The sequence below is a fragment of the Platalea leucorodia genome (genome assembly GCF_965183815.1).
Source record: "Platalea leucorodia genome assembly, chromosome: 2".
Lineage (NCBI taxonomy): Eukaryota > Metazoa > Chordata > Aves > Pelecaniformes > Threskiornithidae > Platalea > Platalea leucorodia.
Genome location: NC_138824.1, coordinates 115,744,274 through 115,766,370, shown reverse-complemented (window position 1 = coordinate 115,766,370; position 22,097 = coordinate 115,744,274). Strand labels below are relative to the sequence as shown.

Genomic DNA, 22,097 nt, shown 5'->3' with positions numbered 1-22,097 from the left:
ATTCAGTAGACTGTATTAACTAATAATGTAGAAATGAGTGATTCATCAAACATCTGAGTCATTTCTACCTGTATTCACTGTATATTCCTCCCCCTCAGCTATATCCAAGTAGTATAAAGCTACAACTTCACACTGGTATGGTCAGGCACAAATTACTAAGTCACACGGTATTTTTCAAATAAAACTGAATCACTGAAAGGACAAAGAGAACAAACAGCGAAGGAGCTCACTGCAAAAAGGATGGTGGCTTCCTAACACCTCTTAAAGAAAAGAAGGGGAAAAAAGAAGCAAGCTACATCTCCAGCCTGATTCAACAGGTTTTTCTACACTTATTTTTAAGTCTTCAACTGTACTATTTTAGTAACTTAGCTGTTCATATCTTCCTTTTCCAAAACTTCATGCCCTATCATACAGTGTCAAACATGCTATATATGCTACTTCATTTCTATACCGCCAAATCTGATTTCTGGGAACAAAAAAATAAAAGGAATGATGAGCAAAAGGTTCCTTGTCACAATATCATGGTTTATAGAAAAGATAAATCTGTCTCAGACTGATCGTGTTAAATGGCTGAAGCAGTTACGCTTGGGTTTTTTGTGGGGGTTTTTTTAAAGGTTACCTTACAGGGATATCAGTCCAAAATTTAGCAGAAGTAATAGCGTATGTAATTTCCCAAGTACTTTTGCCAATACGTCCTTTTAAGCCACAGTCCTTTTTAGAGAGGTGTCTCACTGTAAACAGAACTAAAATAATGGGAACCACTTAAAGATCTCATCCACAATTTTTATTTAAGGGTTTCTGCTGTGGCTACCATTAATGCAATCATACCTATGACAGCACAAACCACGCCAAATTTTCAGCATCTCTTGGTTTCTAAGCTACTCTTTTACTTAGGTGCAGTTTCATCACTGGCTTCAGTGATCTATGTACAGCCTGCTGCTATAATAGGAGGTCCAGCATAGTGCCCATGGCTATATATTCCTATCACTTCCCTTGGGCCTGTACCCTTTTAGACCAACTGGAGTTCATCAACTCAATCAACTGTGGCTTCACAGTGGTTTATGTCAATCTAAAAGTGAAGCTATACAATACGACTAAGCTAACCAGAATGCTTGCTGCTGCTTTTGAAAAGAGGAAGCTTCATTTCTCTTCCTTCTTTCCCCTTCCTCCACTTTCACTCACATGGTTCTACCCTCTCTCTTGCACTTGAAGGCCTTTGTTGAGCCAATTTCAACTCACAAACCAAAGATCTAAAATTATCTGGGGCTAGTTTTCCACCAGGTTAGCAAGTTAAGCTGGAGCATCCTGGAAACCAGTAAGTGCTAGGATGAGTGCCACGTAAGTGGTAGGATCACATGGCTGAGAACATGACTCCCCATTTATGGCAACAGGAGAGCCATCAGAAGGAATGAAATTATGAGAAGACTTGGGTCAACACGTGTGCTTTTTGTTCCCTTCCTTGATTGGTACTGCTATTTGTCTAATCTCTTTGTAAGCCAGTCCAGAGAGCTAAACCAACAAAAAAACTATTCATTATTTTTGGCAAGGCTTGTTTTCTGCCAATTTAATTCCCTGAGCTAGCTCAGCAAAGGAATCAGGCAAGCATCTGCACCAGTGCAGAGAAGGGGGCAGGAACACACAGGGAGATGAGGACAGGCTCGGGCTGATTTAAACTGTCATTGAACTGCATACCCTACAGCAGATCTACATCACGTTGTAGTTAGAACTGACAGTAATCTGTGCCTTTACAACAGGAGGCCTTCATCACTGATGAGAGTACATGAACAGTACCGGCACAGAAACATCCTAAGCAAAGTTTAACCTGGGCACAAGCTTGGCTGATTACATGTAAAAGCAGAAGAATCACAGTATTCTTACCTTCAGAAATACTACAAAACATTAGCTAATTATTCCCCCAGCGACACCCCTGTGAAAATGTTCTCTGTAATTCCCATTACACGGATTTAGCCCAGAACAGCAAAGCAAGCAAAACTGGTGACAAACTCAGGACTGGAACCCAGTAAATCCTCTCTACCAAACCAACACTTCATCACTCAACTGTGTTGTTTATTAACCCTAAACTAACTCAATTAGCCAGTAGCAGTCTATAAAAAACTCCTTTTGCCAAGACTTTGTAATGCACTATAGAGCTCATAATTTATAATACAGTTATGTTAACGAATGTGGATATTTTCTAGCTAGTTGTGAAATGAGAAATTAGGGAAAGGAATAATACTGAGTCTTAAGTAATTATTTCCTTTTCTACAGAGAAAAATAAGTGCGCATGAAGCAGCATGAGGGCCTACTCACACAATTCAAGAAATTTAATGCAAAGAACTATAGAAAGGAAAATAAATCTATGTACGTGTTCTTTCTCAGATCAGCAATTGCCAAACAGTTTCAAGTGAAATACAAGGAATTACTTAATACTCACTAACCAAGACCAGTATCATTCCTTAAATTTATCTCCCACACTGAGTCCAACAAATCCCAAGCTTAACTTGCCCTGTATAACAATGTAGCACAATAGGAAAAGGGGCGGGAAAAATTATCAACACAGAAGCAAATCTCTGCGGTAGTAAACAGCCAGCACTGTAACTCTATCCAGCAACAGGAGATGGTCTCTCATTCACATACTAGCTTAAGCACCCAAACCAAGCATATCACATTTGGGACACTCAAGTCATACGTAATTTTGTTTGACACCTTCTTTTGACAACAGCTTTGTCACAGAGACTGAAAATACGTATGTCATAAAAGACAGTCATTTGCCTGGACTGTCACTGGTTCTATCAAGATAAAAATAATAAAGCTGTAAGTGCAAGTAGCAGAGGCTGCCTAATTGTCAGCTGTATAAAACATCAGTATCAAGATTATTGTCCTACAGGCAACAACAGTTTGAGGGGAATAGAAAACAATGCTGGAAAAAAGGTAAGAAAATTAACTGACTAGATTTGCACATTAAAAATGCTGTGTTCTGTTTTGAAGTCTTGAAATCCACAGGAGCCAAAATTTGAGGAAAGCAAATGAAAACTTATCGCATGCTACAAAAAACTACTGCAAATTTACCAGAGAACCAGGAGACAAAACCAACATGTCTATGGAGGAGATGAACACTATTTAACAGAATGCATGACAGATCAATCAAACAAAAACATTCTGGACAGCACGGACAAAACATTTACCTCAAAATTCTTTGCATCCTCACACATACAGAAAACGGCAAAAACGTGCTACTCTAAATGTGGAATTTACCACTTGAAATTTGACAAAGATTATTTAAGTGACAATGGTGTTCAAAATCTCATTTTTCTGGGGAATACATTATTACAATCAAGGAGAAGTGGGAACAACACTTCTTCACACCACATAAGAGACTCCTAACACAGAATATGTTGGTGCTTCCTAGGTTTAATGGACAGTCCAAGTTGAAGGCTACCTCACTGATTCCATCAAGTGAGGCAACTCCAGACATCATCACTATTACTTGCTAAGACAAGCATTCAGAAGCTATCCACATTCAGCATCACGAAGTCAGTATTAACACTTACTTGCTTGAATTATCACTGCAGGCTAATCTTTGAGAAATTGTTAGTGACAGCGAACCTGAGATTTTTTCCTCTTAAAATGACAGGGCGGGAAGCTGCGATTCTTCCCCCTTCCTTCTAGGAAGTGAGGAGTAAGCTCCAGCTCCTCTAGCTGTGAAATCACCGTACTGACACACATCTTCCCAGTTCTGCTCCACATGCGGCAGCACAGCTACTGACACAGCTTAGCCTGTTTTCCAACCAGCTGTTAGACTGGTAAGTTTTGGTCAGTTTTGAAAAAGAAAAAAGAAAAAAAAGAAAAAAAAAATAAGAGGAAAAAAGCAGAGCCACCTTGATAACTGAGCAGATGTAATCAGGCAGTGGAACTATTTCATACGGAGGACAAGCCTTCTTCCTTCTGTCCCTAATAAAGTAAAAGCTGAAAGGACAGCCAAAATAGGAGAACATATTCCCTAAAAATTAGGTAAAAATTAGGAAGCACTGCAACGGCAGAACAACACTCCACCCTCACCACAGCCAGGTTGTCCATAGGGAAGAAAAAAAAAGTTTCTTTTACTCTCCCACCCACCACTGAGAGAGAAGGTCCAAGAAGCAGCTTAAAATCTGACACCCATCAGTGATATACTAACATAAAAGTCCTTACTCAAGACTGAGGAGTAAAACCCACACACTAGCCTCGACACTTTCCGACAAGTGAAGATGACGCCAGGGTTTGGGAAAAGGGGCTTCCCACAAACGTGTTGCCTATGGGCTTCACTGGAGAAGACACGTTTCTATCCGCATCATGTTCCAGTAAAATTTTAAGCTACAACACAGGCACACAAATACATGTTAGAGAGAAATACATCTGTATTTTGGCATGTAAATACCTGAATTCAGAGTTATAAACCCCAGCTCGGCCATAAGACTGTACAAGGCCACTGTCCAGTATTCCATTCTATAAAAATTACTAAAATGTCAGTGACAAAGAAATTTTGTTTGCAAGATGCAATGTACATTTTTATCATGCTGGATAAAATATCTACAGTCTCAGCAGTGGCTAAATTGCTGCTATAAAGGAAATTGTCCTCAGATAAATGGTTTCCCTATGAGAAGGTTTCAGTGCTACACCTCACCCCAGGTCAATAAATCAAATTAACTGCACCTTGTCCTCTGGCCAATGACATCATCGGCTTGACCACATCTTGTGAAGCGAGTGCAAAAACATATGCTATTTAAGGCATGAAATCATATTACTGCTTTTTGTCCAGCCAGCCTTGTGCTGTTGGTCTGTGAAACAGTCAGTCACCTGAACAGTCTCATTACCGCTTCTACAGATTTTTTTTCTTCTAGTATTCAAGGCCTGTCTTCACCAAGGGTGAAGAAAAAGGATAAATAATCTGAGTCATTATTTTTGAAATCAAAACGCTTTTCATTAGCTGCAGCAGAGTATTTTGTGACAAATTAAATTTAGAACCAAAATACAAAATACGCTGCCTGCATTCGTATGTGAACTCTCTTCCTAGTCATGTTTCAAAGATGTTTACATGCTAATCTGGCACTGCTACTTTGAAGTACCCTGCTGTTAGGTCCTTTTTCTCCACAGGGTGAAAACAATGGTCACTAATGAAAACCTACACAGTTTTATCTGAAACCCATCCCTGCATAATTTTTTTTTTAAATGATTGCCTCTTTCTAATGAAGTAGTCCATTTGTTTTCGGTCTAAGTAGACTAATATCTGGGTTAAAACTGAATTACTCCAGACAATTTCAGAGGATTAATTTCAATTTTCACTTGGTGTTCTTATGACACAATCAGAAAAACTTATCTTCCTTTCTAGACGCTGTACTGCCTAGTGGTATCTTCTGTCTTGAAAGCCAAATCTAAATGAAAGAAAAAAAGAAAAAAACCCACCCCTAACCCAGAACAGTCAAAGATACAAGCAGCGACAAAAGCATCTGACACACTGCACTGTTAAACTGCATCCACACTAAGCAAAAAGAAGGTGAATAAGATTATCTTCAATGTATTCAATTCTGTTTGTGTTCAGAGGGAGGAGGAAAGCTGTTCAGATTTTGAGTGTCTTCTATAGCTCTCTCAGTGCCAGGAAACGTAAATTAGAAGCAACTCTCCTTTAAGGAAAAGAATCAAGGACAAAGGGACCAAAAATGCCCAAGCCTCTGAAAAGCAGATATGAAAGGAACAGCTTTACAGTCTTGAGTTGCTATAAATTAAAAATAAGCTCCTTATTTAAAAGACATGAGTGTTTGAGAATCTATGAGCAGATCTGATGCTGCTCAAGCCCCAGGAGGGTTTTGTTTTTGCTGGCAGGGGTGGAGTGGAGATGGGGGGGTCATTTTGGTTATTAGTAAATAAATCAAGCAGCAGAGAGTGAGGCCTAGGCGCCTGCCAGAGGAGCCAGGGCCTAGCTCTCCCCCCTCCTCTCCTCACACAGCCTGGGTTTGATCTCGGGGCCCTGTGGGTTGCCAAGAAAATTTAAAAAAAGCGAGAGAGCGAGAAAGAAGAATCATATTGAACCACAAAAGCACATGGGGCGAATGTAAAATATAAACACGGCGTTGGGCTCTGAGTGGCTGTTATTAAAGGTCTGAATTACTAAACATGAGAGGCGGGGAAAGCCAGGCGGCCATTTCAATAATATAAACCTCCCCGAATTAGACATTATTCAAATGAGAAGGAGAGGGAGAGAGAGAGCGCGAGGGAGAAGGACGGGACCCGCACCCCCAGTGCCAGCCCACCGGGGCTGCCGGCACCGCCGTCCGCCCCTGCCGCGGCACCCCGGGCGAGGGGCCGCGGGGCCGGTGCCCGGCACCCAGGGGCCCTGCCCCGGGGCCGCAGCACCCTGCTCCCCCCCAGGCCCTCGGAAGCGGGAGGAGGGCAAACCCCGCCGGGGCAAATCCAGCCTTCGGGGTGCAAAGAGGCGGCCTCTCCCGTCGGAGAGGGGCACGGAGGAACTCTGCCCGCACACCCCCCAGGTCACCCCACGCCGAACCTACCCTTTACCGGGGGGGGGGGGGGCAGCTTTAAATAAAAAGCCAAACCACGCTCTCGTCCTACCCCTCCCCGAGGCCATCCGCACCCATCCACCCCAAGCCTGCAGGCCCCAGGCTCTGGGGAAATAACCCTGGCCGGGGGGCATGCGGGGGAGGGCGGGGGGTAAGGAGAGGAGAGGAAACCCAAGTCTTTCTCCCTCAGCCGGCCCCGCTGAGGGGGCAGCACCTCCGTCCCCCTCCGTCCTGCCGCCGCCGTGCCGGCGGGGGGACCCTGCCCCCCTCGGGGGGCCGCCAGCCTCCCCCCAGCCCGGCGGGCCGAGTCCCCTCCCGCGGCCCCCGCCGGGACCGCTCCAGCAGCATCCCCCCCGCCATGAATATGTAAAGCGGCTTTTATTGTGGGCGTGCGGGCCCGGGGGGAGCCCGGCCGGGTGGCGGCTGGCCACCTCCGACCGCTTTTGGGTGCGGGGACGCCTCCCCCCCTCCCGGCTTCCCCCCCCCACCCCGACCCCACCGCCTCGCCGTTGCGCCGCCGCCGCCGCCGCCCGCGCCGCCGCCCCCCATCGCCCCGCTGCCTGCCCCGGCGCCGGTGCCCCGGCGTGCGGGCGAGTGCGGCTCCGTGTGAGGGAGCGGGCGGGCGAGGGAGGGAGCGTGTGTCTGTGTGTGTGTGTGTGTGTGCGTGCGTGTGTGTCTCCCCGCACGGGGAGGCTGCTTTCCTTCTCCCCCCCCCCCCCGTTCCCTCCTGTGCCGTTAATTATAATAATCCTGAGTACTAATAAATTATGCTAAGCGGGGCGGGCGGGCGGCGGGGGGGCCGCGTGTGCGAGTATGAATATGAATATGTAAAATGCAGTAATGATTACCTGCCGCTGCCGCCACCGCCGCCGCCGAACTCTCATCTTGACTCGCTGCTCCTCCGTCCGCCATTTTGAATATTTTAACCAAAATCGGCCGCCCGATAAGCCCTCCCTCGCTCCCGGCCCCCCCCGCCTCCCCTCCCCCTCCCCTCCCCCTCCCCTCCCCCCGCCGCCCCACTGCGCAGCCGCCGACCCGCCGCGCCGCCGCCTCGCTCCGCGCCTGCGCGGCGCCCCGCTCCCCGCGCCTCCTCCCCCGCCCTCCCTCCCGCGCATGCGCCGAGCCAGCGGGCTCCCTCGCTCGCCTTCCCCCCCCCGCCCCGCGCAGCTCCCGCGCGGCAGCGCGCATGCGCGCGGCTCCTGCCCGGCGCCTCAGGTCGAGCGCTCGTTAACGTGTAAACGGTCGCGCCGCGCGCACCAGTGTTTCAGCTGCCCCCGCGCGCCGCCGTGCTGGGGGGGAGGGGGCGCGGGCGCTTGCGCACTGAGGCCGTCGGCGGGAGCGGGGCTGCGGCCCCGGGCTGCGGCCGGCGGCGCCGGGTGGCGCAGGGCGGCCAGGGGTGGCCCGGCGGCGCCGGGGGCTGCTTTGAAGGCCGCTGCGGCTTAAGGGCGGCGGGGCAGGCAGGGAGGAGCCGCTCCCGGCCGCGGGGGTATTTCCAGCCCTGCCTCGTACGGCCTTCGGTAACCGTTCGGCCGAGGGGGAGTAGTGCAAATAGTTCATGGTGGTAGTAGAAGAGCGGCAACTACGTCTTCAAATGCAACCGTTGGGCTGAAAGGGCATTTCGAAAGGAGCTCTATCTGCAAGCGGTGGTGGGAAAATACGGCTCACATCCGCGACAGGTACTGCCCAAGATCCGAGCAGAATTAATCCCCTATGAAGAAAAGGGCACGGCATACGGAGAAAACAAAATAACCTGCAGTCGAGTGCGGAGTAGGGTGCGTGAGCGGTGGGCCAGTTCTCCTTCAGAGAAACAGCAATTGAAGGAAGCGATTCTCCTCCGTTAGGAAACCCACTGTAACGCGCCCCTCGTTCTGGGCAGTGCAATGCTCCCGGGGTGTCTTTCTCAAACAAACCTTGTATCCTTTTCCACTTTCCACATCAAATTGGGCTAACCTGAAAGGAAGAGGGAGTCGGGCTTCATGCCTCCCTCATAAAAAGGGAATAAATAGTAAGAGATTAGAGGGACCAGCAAATAAAATTAGCTTTAGATTCAAAACTTACAAATCGGGACAAGCAATCAGCTAAACAGGCAGAGCGACAAAAGTTTGCTGATTCTTGACAAATTTGGCAGAGTAAAAATAAAACTTACTTATATACTTAACCTTAATATTGCATAAATATACATTATCCCTGAGCTTTGTAATGTACATCCCTAAAAAGAAAAGCAGAAAGAAGGTGGTACAGAGTTGTGTTCATTAAGGACTCAGTCTTAACGTTTTCCAAGAGTCATTAACTTTAATGGCTCAGAGTCCAGGGCGGATTTTTTTCTGGGGCTCAAAACCTTGTGGAATAAGAGAAACTGGCAAGGATCCGTTCTTGTGTGCTGTTGCTGAAGAAATTACGAGTCGTATCAGAGGCAGTCACTAGGTTTTTTTCATTGGTAGGGAAGAGCCAAAAAGGAAGGGCTGAAGGAGGGAGACAGCAGGGTTTCTCTTCAAGGGCTGAATCAGAAAGGTAATTTTTGGCATTTTCATTTAAAAATAAGTTCCTCTGGTAATGGGATTTTTTTTTTTTCATACTATAAAATGACCTCCTGATACTGCAGAAAACATTAGTAGAAATGGACTGCGCTATGAAAGAGCAAAAACCTTCCCCTAACACTAATTCTGCTCTTACACATTAATTTGATAATATTCCATACCAGTAATTAAGCACTTTGTCTCGCAAAAATCTGTGTTTAACTGGCAGAAGTGAAGATGTAAACAAAGGCATATTGTCGTGCTCTTCCATTCAGCCATGATCCTCACGGGCCAGTTAATCCAGTTTTATGGCCAGGTTATACCAGCACTGCAGCACACAGTGGCTGCACCATGACAGATAAAGGTGTAGAGAAAGGGCTGCCTAGATTAAGACTCTGCACAGCTCTAATCCTGCCTACGATGAATATTCTCTCCCGTATCTTCCCATCTCACCCGTAGACTCTTCTCAGTCCTGCATGCTACTTCCTAGTAACCTCCTCCCTGATAGCAGCAGCTTCTCGCCAGGGAGAATTTGCTCCCATTACCACACCTGATGTAGCCTTTGCTCTTGCTCAGCTTCTGCACAGTTATCTGGAACCCACGGCTGCCAAAGAAAAGCTGTCTGAAAACGAATAGGTTTTTTTCTGGTAGTTACTAACCTGCTCTGTGTTTTCTAATTGACCGGCTATAGAGAACTTCATTCTGCTTGGCCACATAGCTGCTCTCCCTTCTCTCTTTAAAGATTGCTGTGGACCTATGTCTGCATCCTCTTCTCTAGCTTAGTTTGAATGCATCTCTATCTGATGCCTTCCCCAAGGTGTCATACATCCCTGTGGCTATATATCCAGGAAAGCTGGCCAAATCATTAGTGATGAATAATTTATCAGATAAATTTTACCTCTATTTCAGTTGTGAGTTGTCTGCAAACAGCTTGTGATGTCTGCAAACTTATTATTTGATGTTACTTGCTGCATAGAGCCTGACTGGTGTCTTACTCGTGAGCAACTTTCTGGAAATACTTGAAATAGGAGATAATTGGACACAAGGATGATACAAAGCTTAGTCCTGTGAGAAGCTGGGCACTCTAGATTCATTTCACAAAAAGACTTCAGTGAGAAACTGAGTTTGGCTGCATCCAGCGAGACTGGGCTCACACCAGTGGTTAAGAACATTCTTACATCCTCCACTGAAACAGAGCCCAAAGCAGCGAGCACCTTGCGGGATGCCGTGTTTCTGTTCTCTGGCTGGACTTGTCAGCCTCGTAGAATCACCTCTCACAGGGATTTTGCTTTAACAATATTTTGTGGCAGTGAAAAACAATACAGTGTTCAAAATCAACACACCTGTAAAGAGAAGAAATAGTATTTCAGGATCTTTTAAAGCTCTGCAGTGTGTCTGTGTCTGTTGTTTTGATTTTGATCCAGGTACCTCCTAATTCCTAGACCTCCTTGGCCTGCTCTTCTTGTGCCTGTGACCCCAGATTTTCTACGATGGCTATATTACCTTCTGAATTTTCTATTTCCTGCTAGAATTAATTCAGTAGTGTTTCAGAGACAATTTTTTTTTAAGGTGGGGAGGCAGGGGGCAAAAGAAACACAAATCGCAGTATTTAAGCAAAAAGCACATTGGGAAGGAAATCATAATTTTCCCCACACAGCTCTAGTGTATAGAGAAATTAACTTATCTGCTCTGCTCCAATTCCACTGTGCCGCTCAGATGTGAATCCCAGATGCTGCTTTTCTCGCACAACGTCCCTTCTCTCTCATGTTTTCTTCCCATCAGATTTGTCTCCTCAAGCAGGCCTTGTTCCTAGAGTCCTGCTTGCCTCAGCTTTCCCTTCTGTCTTCCAGGTACCGCAACGGAGGCTTCTGCCTCAAAACTGTCGTTCTTTTCCCCTTACGCTTTTGTGCATACCTCTCCGAAACCCCTCCATTCCTTTCGCTTTCAGACTGCTTGGATTGTCTCACCTTTAATTAAACTTACCTTTACATCTTTGTCTGTTTATCATTTTTCATGTGTCATACACACCCCTACAGAGAGGCTGGCAGTCTCTGTTACAGTCTCCATCATAGTTAAGAGGTTACAATCTCATTTTTTTAATATGTGCTGCAAATATGAACAGCAAAAGACAGTCCATGTCTCAAAAAGCTTGCAATTTAGAGAGATGGCAGGCAAAGAACGAGGGGAATATAGGATTAGTAGCTCCTTGATTGAGCAGGAGAAGTGACGAAAAGCAATATAAAGACCATGCATAGTTCCTCCAGTGTCGCAGCAGAGACATTAGTGGGACTCGCACCTGGGCCTAGGTGCTCTGAGGCTGTGCAGTTCAGTGCTTTAACCAGAAAGCTCTTTTTCCTTTCTCTCCTGTGTTGCTCCCTGCCCTCCTCCTGTTGCCGAGCGTGGAGGAGACAGCCCACCCTCGCCCCCGAGGCTCGGGACCCACCAGTACCTTCTCTTTCCAGTATTATGCTCTGCCTCCTCTTCAGAGCTCCTTCCTATGCGCCTTGTGAGTGCAGAGCACGAGCAGCAGAAGAGGAATGGAGACTGTCCATTGCATATACAGGCTGTTATTTTTCCCTACGCACTCCTCTGGCTGCCTTTGACCAGATTGCTTTCTAGCTCTGTTTCTGTCCCTCTTTTGTTGTCTCTGGATTGTAGAAAGGACGACCCCAAATCCTTTATTTCCGAGAGTTGTTGCCGATCCTCTGAATCTCCCAGCTGATGAAACTGTAGCAGGCAAGTTGTGCCATCTCATAATACTCTGCCCCTCCCAGGTGCAGCTAACTGCTTTTTTTTTAAGGAATGGAGCATAGGCAAAAAGAAACACAGTTTTCATTTTCATATTAAAAAAAACCCCTGTAATTCAGAACCTTCACACATCCTCAGGAAAGGGAGAAGTAATCACTAAGAGGACACTTATCTCTTCTGGTGGGTTTTTCAGTCTATTTCTCACTCTCTGCTGCTTTGGCTGCACTTACTTTTTCTAGCTCAAATTTTTGTATGTATTTCAATGGTTGTCATCAATGCAGCATCTGAGCGCCTTCCAATTATAATCAATTACACCTTACAAATCACCAACTTAGAAGATTCAGGAACTTATCGCTGTGCTTTTTTAGTGATAGTAAACTAAGGCAGAGAAATTAAGTAGCTTGTCTTCAGTTGCGTGTGTGGCTGGGCAGCCCAAGAAGAGGAGCCCCCCATTCTCTCTATTGTGCCTTGACTGAAAGACCCTGTTCAGGTTGTCGTCATTCCTTTCCCGAAGATCCACAGGCTGGCTCCGTCTTTACCTGCGTCTCTGCTCCGAGAGGGACAACAGCGGGGTCCTACAACTCGATCCAGATCTCTTGGGGAGTGGGATTTGCAATAGCCTGATTCAAGTTGCCACTCAAAACTGCCACAGATCTGTTTTCAGTGGTTTTCTCTGCCTCCCCTTACTCCAAAGGAACCCTTAAAAATGTGTAATATAGTTTTTGTTCTGAAGATTATTAACTAAGACTTGGGAAATGCTCGGATATTACAGCGAGAGTGTCTGCAGTCTGGCAGACCCCGTATAGAAGGACAAACTCTGTTTTGCACCTATATGAAAAAGAGGGCTGAACTTTTTTTGACCAGACGTACAGCACGCTTTCTGCTATAGACCTCGGGAATGCTTTGGTGCTGCTTACAGGAGGAACCAAATTGTTTTTGACCTCAGTGAAGAGGGGGCCAAGAGGGACACATCTGACACCTTTTAGCAACCGCAAGGTTTTCTGTAGAATAGACATAGCCTGTGAAACAAACACACAGCTGGAGTTAGGGTGCTTTTGAAAACATTGTCTTTATTCTCTACCCCCCTTTCTTCCAGGACAGGCTCTTTGCTTATTCCCTCTTCAGAAAGGGACTTTTCTGGCACACAGCCTAGCCTGGCTGGAGATTATGGATTCTCTCTGCCCCTTCATCCTTGAATATTTCCTTTTAATTTCACAGTTTAAATTCCAATTGTGTAATTACATTCTGCCATCCTAAATTCCTCTGTAATTTCAATTGGACACGGTGTCCTTCACTCTCTAGGCTGAACTCTTGCAGTGCTGTGGGGCACTGTTAAAAGGCTGCCACGCTCCACTCTGGTCCCGTTTCATGTAAATGGGGAAAGAGAATGGACCTAGATCCCTTTGAACTAAAACTGCTGCTCCATATAGGCGAGACAGGGGTTGCTACAGAGTGACAAGGCAGTCTTACCCCGTGGCAATACACTGGGCATTTTTTACAATGCCTCAGTCTGAACAGATATTTGGAGTAAAAGTCTAAATCTGTCTGGAGGTATTTCTCCCCCACACCACCATACCCTTTGATCACAAATAAAGCTGTACAGGGACCCCCAAAACACTACTTTGCTGAATTTATGTGGCCTGAGAGTACCTGCTCACGCTGTTTAACATGGCAGAAATGCCATAGTGATTTAATTTAGGTTCAGGGAGTTGTGTAGCAATGAGAGAGTATGCAGCACAGATGCCTAGTTCAGTAAAACGCTTTACAAAAACTGGGAAATCCCATGCATTTTATGACCCAACCCCAATACTTCTGGCAGACTTTGCTCTGCCAGCATTCTCCCTCAATCCCTACCCTGGTGGCAATCACCCACATCCCAATATGTTTTATCACAACATTCCTTTGCTAAGTGTTGGTATCTACTTTATATCAATGTGAAAATATTTCTGCCTCTCCTGTCTCCTCTTGCTTTCCGCTTCCTTCCTCACTGCGGCACAGCTGCTTACTTGCTCCGTGTGCCTGCCTGCGGCCCTCCAGGTATCAGAGGCATTCACCTTGCGTATTTCCACCACCTTCTGCCGCGGTCTTCTGTGGGAACTCAGGATGGAGAGGGCAGGGAGCATGTGTTGATGGGAGAATACACCTCCTTTGTCTTGTCTTGTTTTCCAGAACAAACTTCCGCTCTTCGTACAAATTCTCTGGCAGGCTCATGGAAAGGAGTTGTTCACCTTGTTTAAAGCGATGTTCTATGCAGCTCAGCAAAAAAGAATTGGTTTACTGTAGGAACTGGAATTATTTGATGCTTGATCACCTTCAACCACAAGCCGCATTTTTTTCACCATGTGTACGCCATTGTCAGAGGTACATGGGGCTGATTCCATAATTAGCGACAGGGTCCTTTACCAAAGTTCATTTCCCTTCACTGCAAAAGCACCCTGGATAGTCCTCCTGCCACACAATGCTGAAGCTTTACCTGAAATAAATATCCAGCTCCTTGCTGGCAGTGCTGTATCTACATGGAGCCTCAGTCACTCTGAATTTTGATGGGACTTCCACTTTATATATTCTGCAGATTTGGTCCTGCTCCCGAGGGACGTCTTTACGCCTACTCCCGTGGTAGCAGACCTGAGGCTGCTGTTTGCGTCTCTGGCAAACAGCAGATAGATCAGGTGTGATCAAGTAGACCATATTACCATGTTTCCTTGGTTAGCTTATACTGTTAAAAGTGAGTTGTTGTTAGGAGGAAACAGAGCATGTAATAACTAGAGTTGGGTTTTGTTTGGCTTTGAGTCATAAATCTTAAAGGAAAGGAAAGAGCCGTCATGTTCATCCCCAAGTTTGTCATACAATCAGCAAGGGGCAAGGCAGTAGTATGGGCAAGAAAATGAAACATGTGAAGGTACAAGTGCCAGCGGGGGGAAGTCACTGTTGCTTATTGTCAGTTTTGGTGTGACACAGAAAGTTCAGCTAATCCTCTTAGTTACAGAGACACACGGGTGGGGGGAGATTGTTATCTCAAGCAATTTGCTGGCTCTACTCCTTTTTTTCCTTCGAGTTTCTTTTCGCCTAATTGAGCAGCATTTCTTCCTGGGACTGGTTTGCAATAATCCTGGGGCCTCATCTGGGAAAACACTGAAAAACGTAGAAAGGAGAAGCAGCCCGAGTCAGGCAGCTATCACCATGAGTTTCTCTCTTCAGAGAGGTATCAGGTTTGGCTCCAAGTGCTGAGGATTAAAAATAAGATAAAGATTTCAAGCGATACAGAACAGTCTGTTGATCAGAGGGAGTGATCACTCGGAAAGGTGTATCTCAGACATGAGCTAGAAGGACGGGTAATTAACAGCCATTCAGAAAACGAGGAGCTTGACGGTCTGAGGTGGAGCAGGGGTGAGAATTGCACTGGAGCGCATCAGAAATGTGTTGATTCCACTTTCATTGCCAAAGGGATGTATCTGCGGTAAATCTAATCAAGAGTCAAAAGGTGAACAAGAACAATAATAACTGGGGAGGTTTGTTTTTATTTATCCAGGAGATAAGGATTCAACTACAGGAGCAGAATGAGAAAAAGGCTGCTCTTTCTGAGCAGACAATTATTCCACCCACGCTCACTCATCATCAAGGTTTTAATATTCTTTTACTAAGGCTATTTAACAGTTTCTCAGCCTCAAGGCTGGTAATGTTTGTGCAGATGCTCTTGCCAGTTGCCACAGGTGTCTTTTTACAAAAGACCTGAATAATTAACATGGGATAGTCCTGAAGATGGCAGTAGCCAGGAGCCATTCATCAGCAGAATCCCAGCATTGTTCCTGGTGCTGGAGCAGGGTTGGTGTTACCAGTAGGAGGACACATTTGGAAACCCAATTTCCATATGCAGACAGAGCCTTAGTCCCTGAAGGCACGAGACTTGCTTCCAGCACCATGATCTTACACCCCAGGGAAGTAAGGGCTCTGGTTCCCAAGCCCTAGTGATTCACCCTGGAGAAGTCTGAGATATTACCATCTTCAGCTGCCTGCATTACTACGGTGCTGGAGGTAGTTAACCCAAAGAAGAGGTGGCCTAATGAATAGTGTGTCCACTGCCGTTTCACCTCGTAGCCTGATGCGCGAATGTAAATCTGATTTCAACTGATACGAGTTTACTCTGATATCCTGGACTGAGAACTGCAGAAATGAGTGATTTAATTCAAGATCATAACAATGTATTTTGCTGTGGTGGCTAAAGAATTTATTACCTCTAGCTGTGGAGATGGGTTACCTTTTCAGTTAGGGCAGCTAAATCCAACAGAGACTGTGAGTCAGAGCTGCCAGATGAGAAAGGGCCAGAGCGGACATCAGTCACAAAGCAGTTGTAAAATAAGTAGTATAGTGCTTCTAAGAGAAAAGGTGTTCTGCTGCTGTCCTGCTAGCACAGGACAAGGAAGTGACGAATTTGATACGTACGTCACACCTAGACATCCCTTTTGATGTGGCATGAGCTCTTCAGTCTCTCTCTGGCGTTGGCTAATCTGGGGCCTTGGAACACCTCCGAGCTCGCAGGTCCAGAGGGATGCCCTGCGTTTGGCCATGCCTGGATCCGGCCTGTGACACACACATGGTGCCTGTTGCTGGTTTCCAAAGAAAGGAAACCCCAAGGGCGGATCAACCAAAAGTCATGGTGTGTTCCACCAGGTTTTTGACTCAGATACTTGGAGAATGAGGGCCCCAGCATGTGCTATGTCTTGTACCTTCAGGTCACTTTGGTGTGTCTCTAATGCACGCCTGGATCACAGATAATAACTGCATTTCCTTATTTCACACCCATATTGTGAAAATAAATGCATTAGGAAGTGTAATTACCAGATACTGCAGAGGTGAGGGCATCTTCAATGGATTTCTTTTAGTTCTTCTGTTTCTTAAAAGATACTGGTAAAATTTGATCAAAGCCAGATTTTGCTTTTCCCAACTGTACTAATTTATGCTTAGATTGTGCGGGGGAGCAGGGACAGGAAGAAGGGAACTTGTACCTGTGCTACGTGTGACCAGCGCAAAGCAGCCCTTGGACCACGAGACACACAGGGAATGCTCCGTGATGACTTTGCTGGGCATCTGCGGTGCTTCAAACAGTACAATGAGGAGTAAGGAAAGGGCAGGAATTGCTGGATTCATGGGTCTGTCTCTTCCTCATGCACGTCTGAACAGCATGCAGGACTATACCATGCTCTTTAACCCTCTCAGTGAGTGTTTCAGTTTGTAACATTGAAAATATATGGAAAAGTCATGGGTTTTTTAGCCATAGATATGCTTCCTGAATCCTGCTCCTGTAGTATTGGACTGCAGCTCTGACAGTGAGATAGCATTCACAGTTGCAGAGACTGTGAAGAAATTAGAAATTTATAAAATGCATACATAATGACTATTTAAAGTGTGTTCACTTTAATAAATATTCTTGTAGTTATATTTCAGATATATGACTGCTAGATTTCTGTTAATCAGAAAACGAATGTGTAAAACCACTGCAGCTGAATATCATGAATGAAAAAACATTCACCACTGTGAATAGGACCATCATATTTCCCAATGGCAGCTCCCTGTCTTCCCTAATTCCCCACTCCCTTTCCCCTCCCTCCTCAAACAAACACACAGGCATACACCATGGGAGGAATGACAGCTGTTCTTCATGGAATGACAGCCCAGGGATATTGCATCCTCCCTTAAAAAAAACAGGCAAGGTACAGAATAAGGTCAGTGAAGGGAGACAAAGGGGTCTCCCAGAGATGGCAAAGGGTAATTTATTGACAGATGAGATAGACGTTACTACAGAAAAATATTAAATGGATTCTTTTCCCCTGTCTTTGGAAGGGAAAAAAAGTGGGAAGGGTTAGGAAGGACAGATGCCAGAAATAGAGACAAATTTCCCAGGAGAGGAAGAAGAAATCCTGAAGAAAATTAGGATCATGACACAGGGACAAAAAAAAAGAAAATCAGAGCATCTGAAAAGCTACAAAATTCTGTCCTAGAATTCTGTATGGAAACAACAAAAAAGGGCAGGGGAGAAGGAACCCCACCACTATCGGCGGCCTTGCTTCAAAGGCACCCTGCGAGAGAAGGAAGGGCTGGTAAAACAGAGCGCCTGATTAAAAGCCAGTGTTTGAAAAGGGCTGTCGGGAAATTACAGAGCTGTGCATGCACCCGACGTCAGCAGCGAGGAAGACTCTGGGAGCACTAATCACAGCGAGGCTGAGGGAGCATATGGAGCATGGAGATTTTATTAAGGGCAGGAGTGAGCCAGGGTTCATACAATGGGAGCAGCCGAGCTCCGGAGATGGGAGGAAAGAACAGGCCAGGTCTTCTGGTGCAATAAACTGGCATAGTGCTGTCAACTTTGACAGTATGTCAGTTCCCGCTGCAAGGAAAGATCCTGAGTGAGAGGCTTAAATAGTGGATGTTATGAATATACTTTCTCTGGCCTAGATTCGTAGCTTTCCCCAAAATAATTGCGCAGGAGAAGGCAAGAAAAGCCAAAAAGTACCAGAGCACCGTAGTGGGGGTTCTGTAACGCCACGTTGTCCCCAGCCAAGACAGGAAGATAGCAAGGACGTGTTCCTAGAGCTTGTGACATTAGAAGAGTTTATGATTTTCACCTGTCAGGGCCAGACTGACAACAGAGGAGTCACCAAGGAAAAGTTCCACAAAGATAAGCAGCAGAACAAAAGAAATATGAAAGAGAACAGATTTAATTTACATTCACAAGCAGGAACAGATTTAAGCCAAACACTATTTTATTCTGCTCCTTCATGCAAGGACCATGGTTTTTAGAGTGTGCAACTCAGGCCGTGTGGTAGAATAAGGGAACAGGAGACTCTTGGTGTGTCCGCTGTAACGTGCCACATGCAGTATCCTTCTAATCCTGTCACTGCCTGCATAAACCTTGGCAAGACATTTCCCTCAGAGCAGGCTCTTCTGCCAGCTGTCTAATCTCACCTAAAATCACGATGGCCCTCCCATTCCAGCAAGCACCGTGAGGCTACAAGATGATCTCTTATCATGCGCAAGTCCAGCAGAGGCATGGGGGATTGCATTGCCCTGTGTTGTCAGCCGACTACTTTCCAAACTAAAAGTCAGGTTAAAAAGTGACAGAATTAATACTGAATTCTTGTTTTCTCATCCCATCTCTGAGACTGCCATGCTCACGGCTGAAGGGAATAATAGCCAGTCTGCCTTGGATTTGAAGCTTTGATACTCCAGAGGCATTTGCAATCTTTTGAGCCTTGGGAGAGTGAGTAGGACAAAGCAAAAATAAAAGCTCGCGCTTTGCTGAGTTTCGCTGTTAAATGCTAAGGAAGTGTTAAATGCTAAAGAAGGCTTGTACTTTCAGTGGGTGATTTAGCCTAGCTTTCGGCTAGAAGGCTTGCCACATGCTCGAGTGCAATCTGCCACACAGAGCCAGAACCAATCTGATTGTTTATGAATCATTCCTCAAACAGAAAAACATAGGTAAAGCTGCCAGTTTTGCCAGGAATGTATGCCCCATCCATGTGATGGCCTGCATTTATATTTGAAACCCCCTGCACCAGATCCAAAAGATGATCTAGGCACTGTAAAATTCGGTGCAGCATATCTAGCTTTTAGGGGCTCGCCTGCCTACCGATCCTGCAGTTCTGTGCTAGGTACCTGGCTTCCTAATGTAACTGTCCTAACACCTCCACAACGCATGGCGAATCTCTTCATAAAATAAATAAGAAATGCCAAAGAGTGGGTCTGCTCCCATCTTAAGGTGGAGTTTTACACTGGTGTATTTGAAGGTTCCTGCTGAGGTGGAGTCCTGCTGACGCCTTTATCTTGGAGACAGCGATTTGAGTGGCCAGAGCATAGTCATTAACACCATGCCCCCACCTCTAAAAAAAAAATATTAATTTTCTGTCAAATCAACAAGTTGATCTGACTGACTAGCCCCATACTCAGGTCACTGCTAGATCTGATGTAAGCAATGTGATGTCGGTGTGCTGCCTGTAGGATGGGGAAGGCAAGGTGAGGGAGATGGGACCACCACGCTGGCAGCAGTCTGCCATCATCCCGGATTAGTCATGACCATGACACTACAAGGAAGCACTTCTTTCTAGCCTGGCCTGAACTTTACCTTCGGTTCTTACACCAACCCTTATCCACAGACAAGACATCGCCCATAAGCAACAGATGACAAAAAGCAGAGAGTGGCCTTTTTCAAGGCAGCAGCTTTCACAGTTCAGGCCACCTCAGAAGACGGGAGACAGCACTTTAACTCACCAAGAGAACCTGAATCTGTATCTGAGGAAGCGGCAGGCTCTTTCCCTGGGCTGTTGGTTATTCTGGAGTGAGAGAGTCTCACATGGACTATATCCTTTTGAATTGATTATTTAAGTATTCTTTGGACCAGAAAGATGAAGCACAACTTCGTAGATTAGCACTCAGGAACAGTGACTTGGGAGGGGAAAAGTCTGCATTGATGACCGCTTAACTCTTTCACATTGCATATTCTCTGGAAAAAGGCCTGAAATATATGTCTGCCCCTCTCAGGTGAACGCCTTAATCACCAGTTTAGAGAGTTGTGCTTGTGCTCCCTGGAGGCCAGAGAGCATGTAATTGTGCCACATATTGCTGAGTGATTGCTCAGGGAGAATGACTTTGTTAGCGACATGACTTTAGCCTGATCTTTTGAAATTTTCCGCAGACTTCCTCTGCTGCAGTATTCTCGTCCGACGCTGGGCTCAGTTTCTGTGTCTCAAATACACTGACAGATGCAATCTCTTTCTCCCAGCCTGGGTCTGTTTCATTCATTTAATTTGTAAGTCTTTTAGGGTGAGAACATCCTGAATTGTGCTGCGTGCAGTCCATACCGCAATGGGGTCCTGGTCCTAGTTAAGACCTTTGGATACTAATGGAGCAACAGTAAACAACTAAATCCTTAGCTATTACTAAGCCCAAAAGGATGCTGAGAAATAAAAGGTCATAAAGGGGAAATATCTGGAAGTGTTGAGCATGGATATCAGATGAAAAAGACCCTCTCCACGAAGGGCAGGAAAAGCACAGCATCTCCCTGTATCAAGGGTCAGAAATGATCTCAGGCAGAGCTCTTCCGTAGCATTACGACAGGCAGAGGTGGCCATGCTCTCTGTCAAGATTTGTGGTCTTAAAGGTAAACTAAAACACCGGTTTGAAATGCTGGTTCTCTGTGTGGCAAGGAAAGTGTAACAGTTCTTGGGGAAAAGGAAAAAAATGAGCTGAAGGCAAAAAATTTCTGTTTCTGCTTCCCCATGAATAAAGTGGAGGTTATATGTTCCCTATTAACTTTGACAACCAACACTGAAAAAATTCTTTGGCATTTTCAGATAGAAAATGCCTATTTTTGAAATTCAACATTTGTACTTTTTCCTTAATTGGACTAAATTTTTTAAAACAGAGAACTGACTTCTCAGAAATATTTTTGATGGTCTCTGCCTTCTTCTAGTGCTTTTGCAGTGAATAGCTATGATTTGTTTGCAAAATAGAGGCTATTTCACTGAAAATTTCTAGGAGAAAAATAATTTCTGCTTAGCAGTAGCATTAAAGCCATTGAATTGGGCTGCATTCTGCTGCCAATGCAGTTTCAGGGACACTTGGAAAATATTTTGAACAGCGGGGAAGAACAGTGATTACCACTACACAGTCTCTCAATGGTGTGAATACTGTGGGTTATTTTCCCTTTGACTGTTTATGGCCTATTTGCAGTATAATCACGCCAAATCAGGTTATAACATGGCTCTTTTTTTTGTTGTAGTGAAAACAGAATATAGCATCATTTTTTTATTTACTGTAGCTCCCCCTAAGAGCTAAGGAATTCCCAGGCACTAAGCAAGGATGCTCTCTTCTCCAAGGCGTTCATAACTGAAGGAGAGACAAGGAGAAAGGTGACTAGGAAAAATAATAGGCAAGTTATTTACAATTTCTATACACTTGCAGTAGCTCTACTGTTGTCAACATGGAAAAAATGGAATTATACAGGGGACTTAATTGTGGACAGAAGACAGATTTGACGATGAGGTGAGGGATTATTTTACAGTGTGTGACTGTCATCAGACCAAGCTGTGGACACGCATATGAGAACAGTTCAGTGAAATATTCTTATCACCCCATCCATACCAAGGAGTGGCACTATGTTATGGGATTAGAAGACACTTAGTTATCTGAACTTGTAAATGGCAGCTTAAAAGGGTAACAGCTCTGCCACCTTACAGATCAGATCGCCTGTTAGATTGTTCAAGCAAAAGCCTCACCCAAGTATCTG

The 22,097-nt window shown here is 45.5% G+C and overlaps 1 protein-coding gene across 10 annotated transcripts in view; it reads right to left on the bottom strand.

Annotated features, from left to right (window-relative positions):
• POU2F1 (POU class 2 homeobox 1) overlaps positions 1-7,484 on the bottom strand; it is a 116,281-nt gene extending 108,797 nt beyond the window's left edge. For 7 of the 10 annotated variants that reach the window (XM_082331896.1, XM_082331897.1, XM_082331895.1 and 4 more), the window contains exon 1: positions 7,403-7,455. In XM_082331896.1, coding sequence (XP_082188022.1) covers positions 7,403-7,438 — 36 coding nt within the window. In that variant the 5' untranslated portion in view covers positions 7,439-7,455. Of the gene's footprint in view, positions 1-7,402 lie in introns of all 10 variants that reach the window. The other 3 variants (XM_082331898.1, XM_082331892.1, XM_082331893.1) reach the window with 2 other exon arrangements.
• Between the last annotated feature and the right edge of the window lie 14,613 nt (positions 7,485-22,097).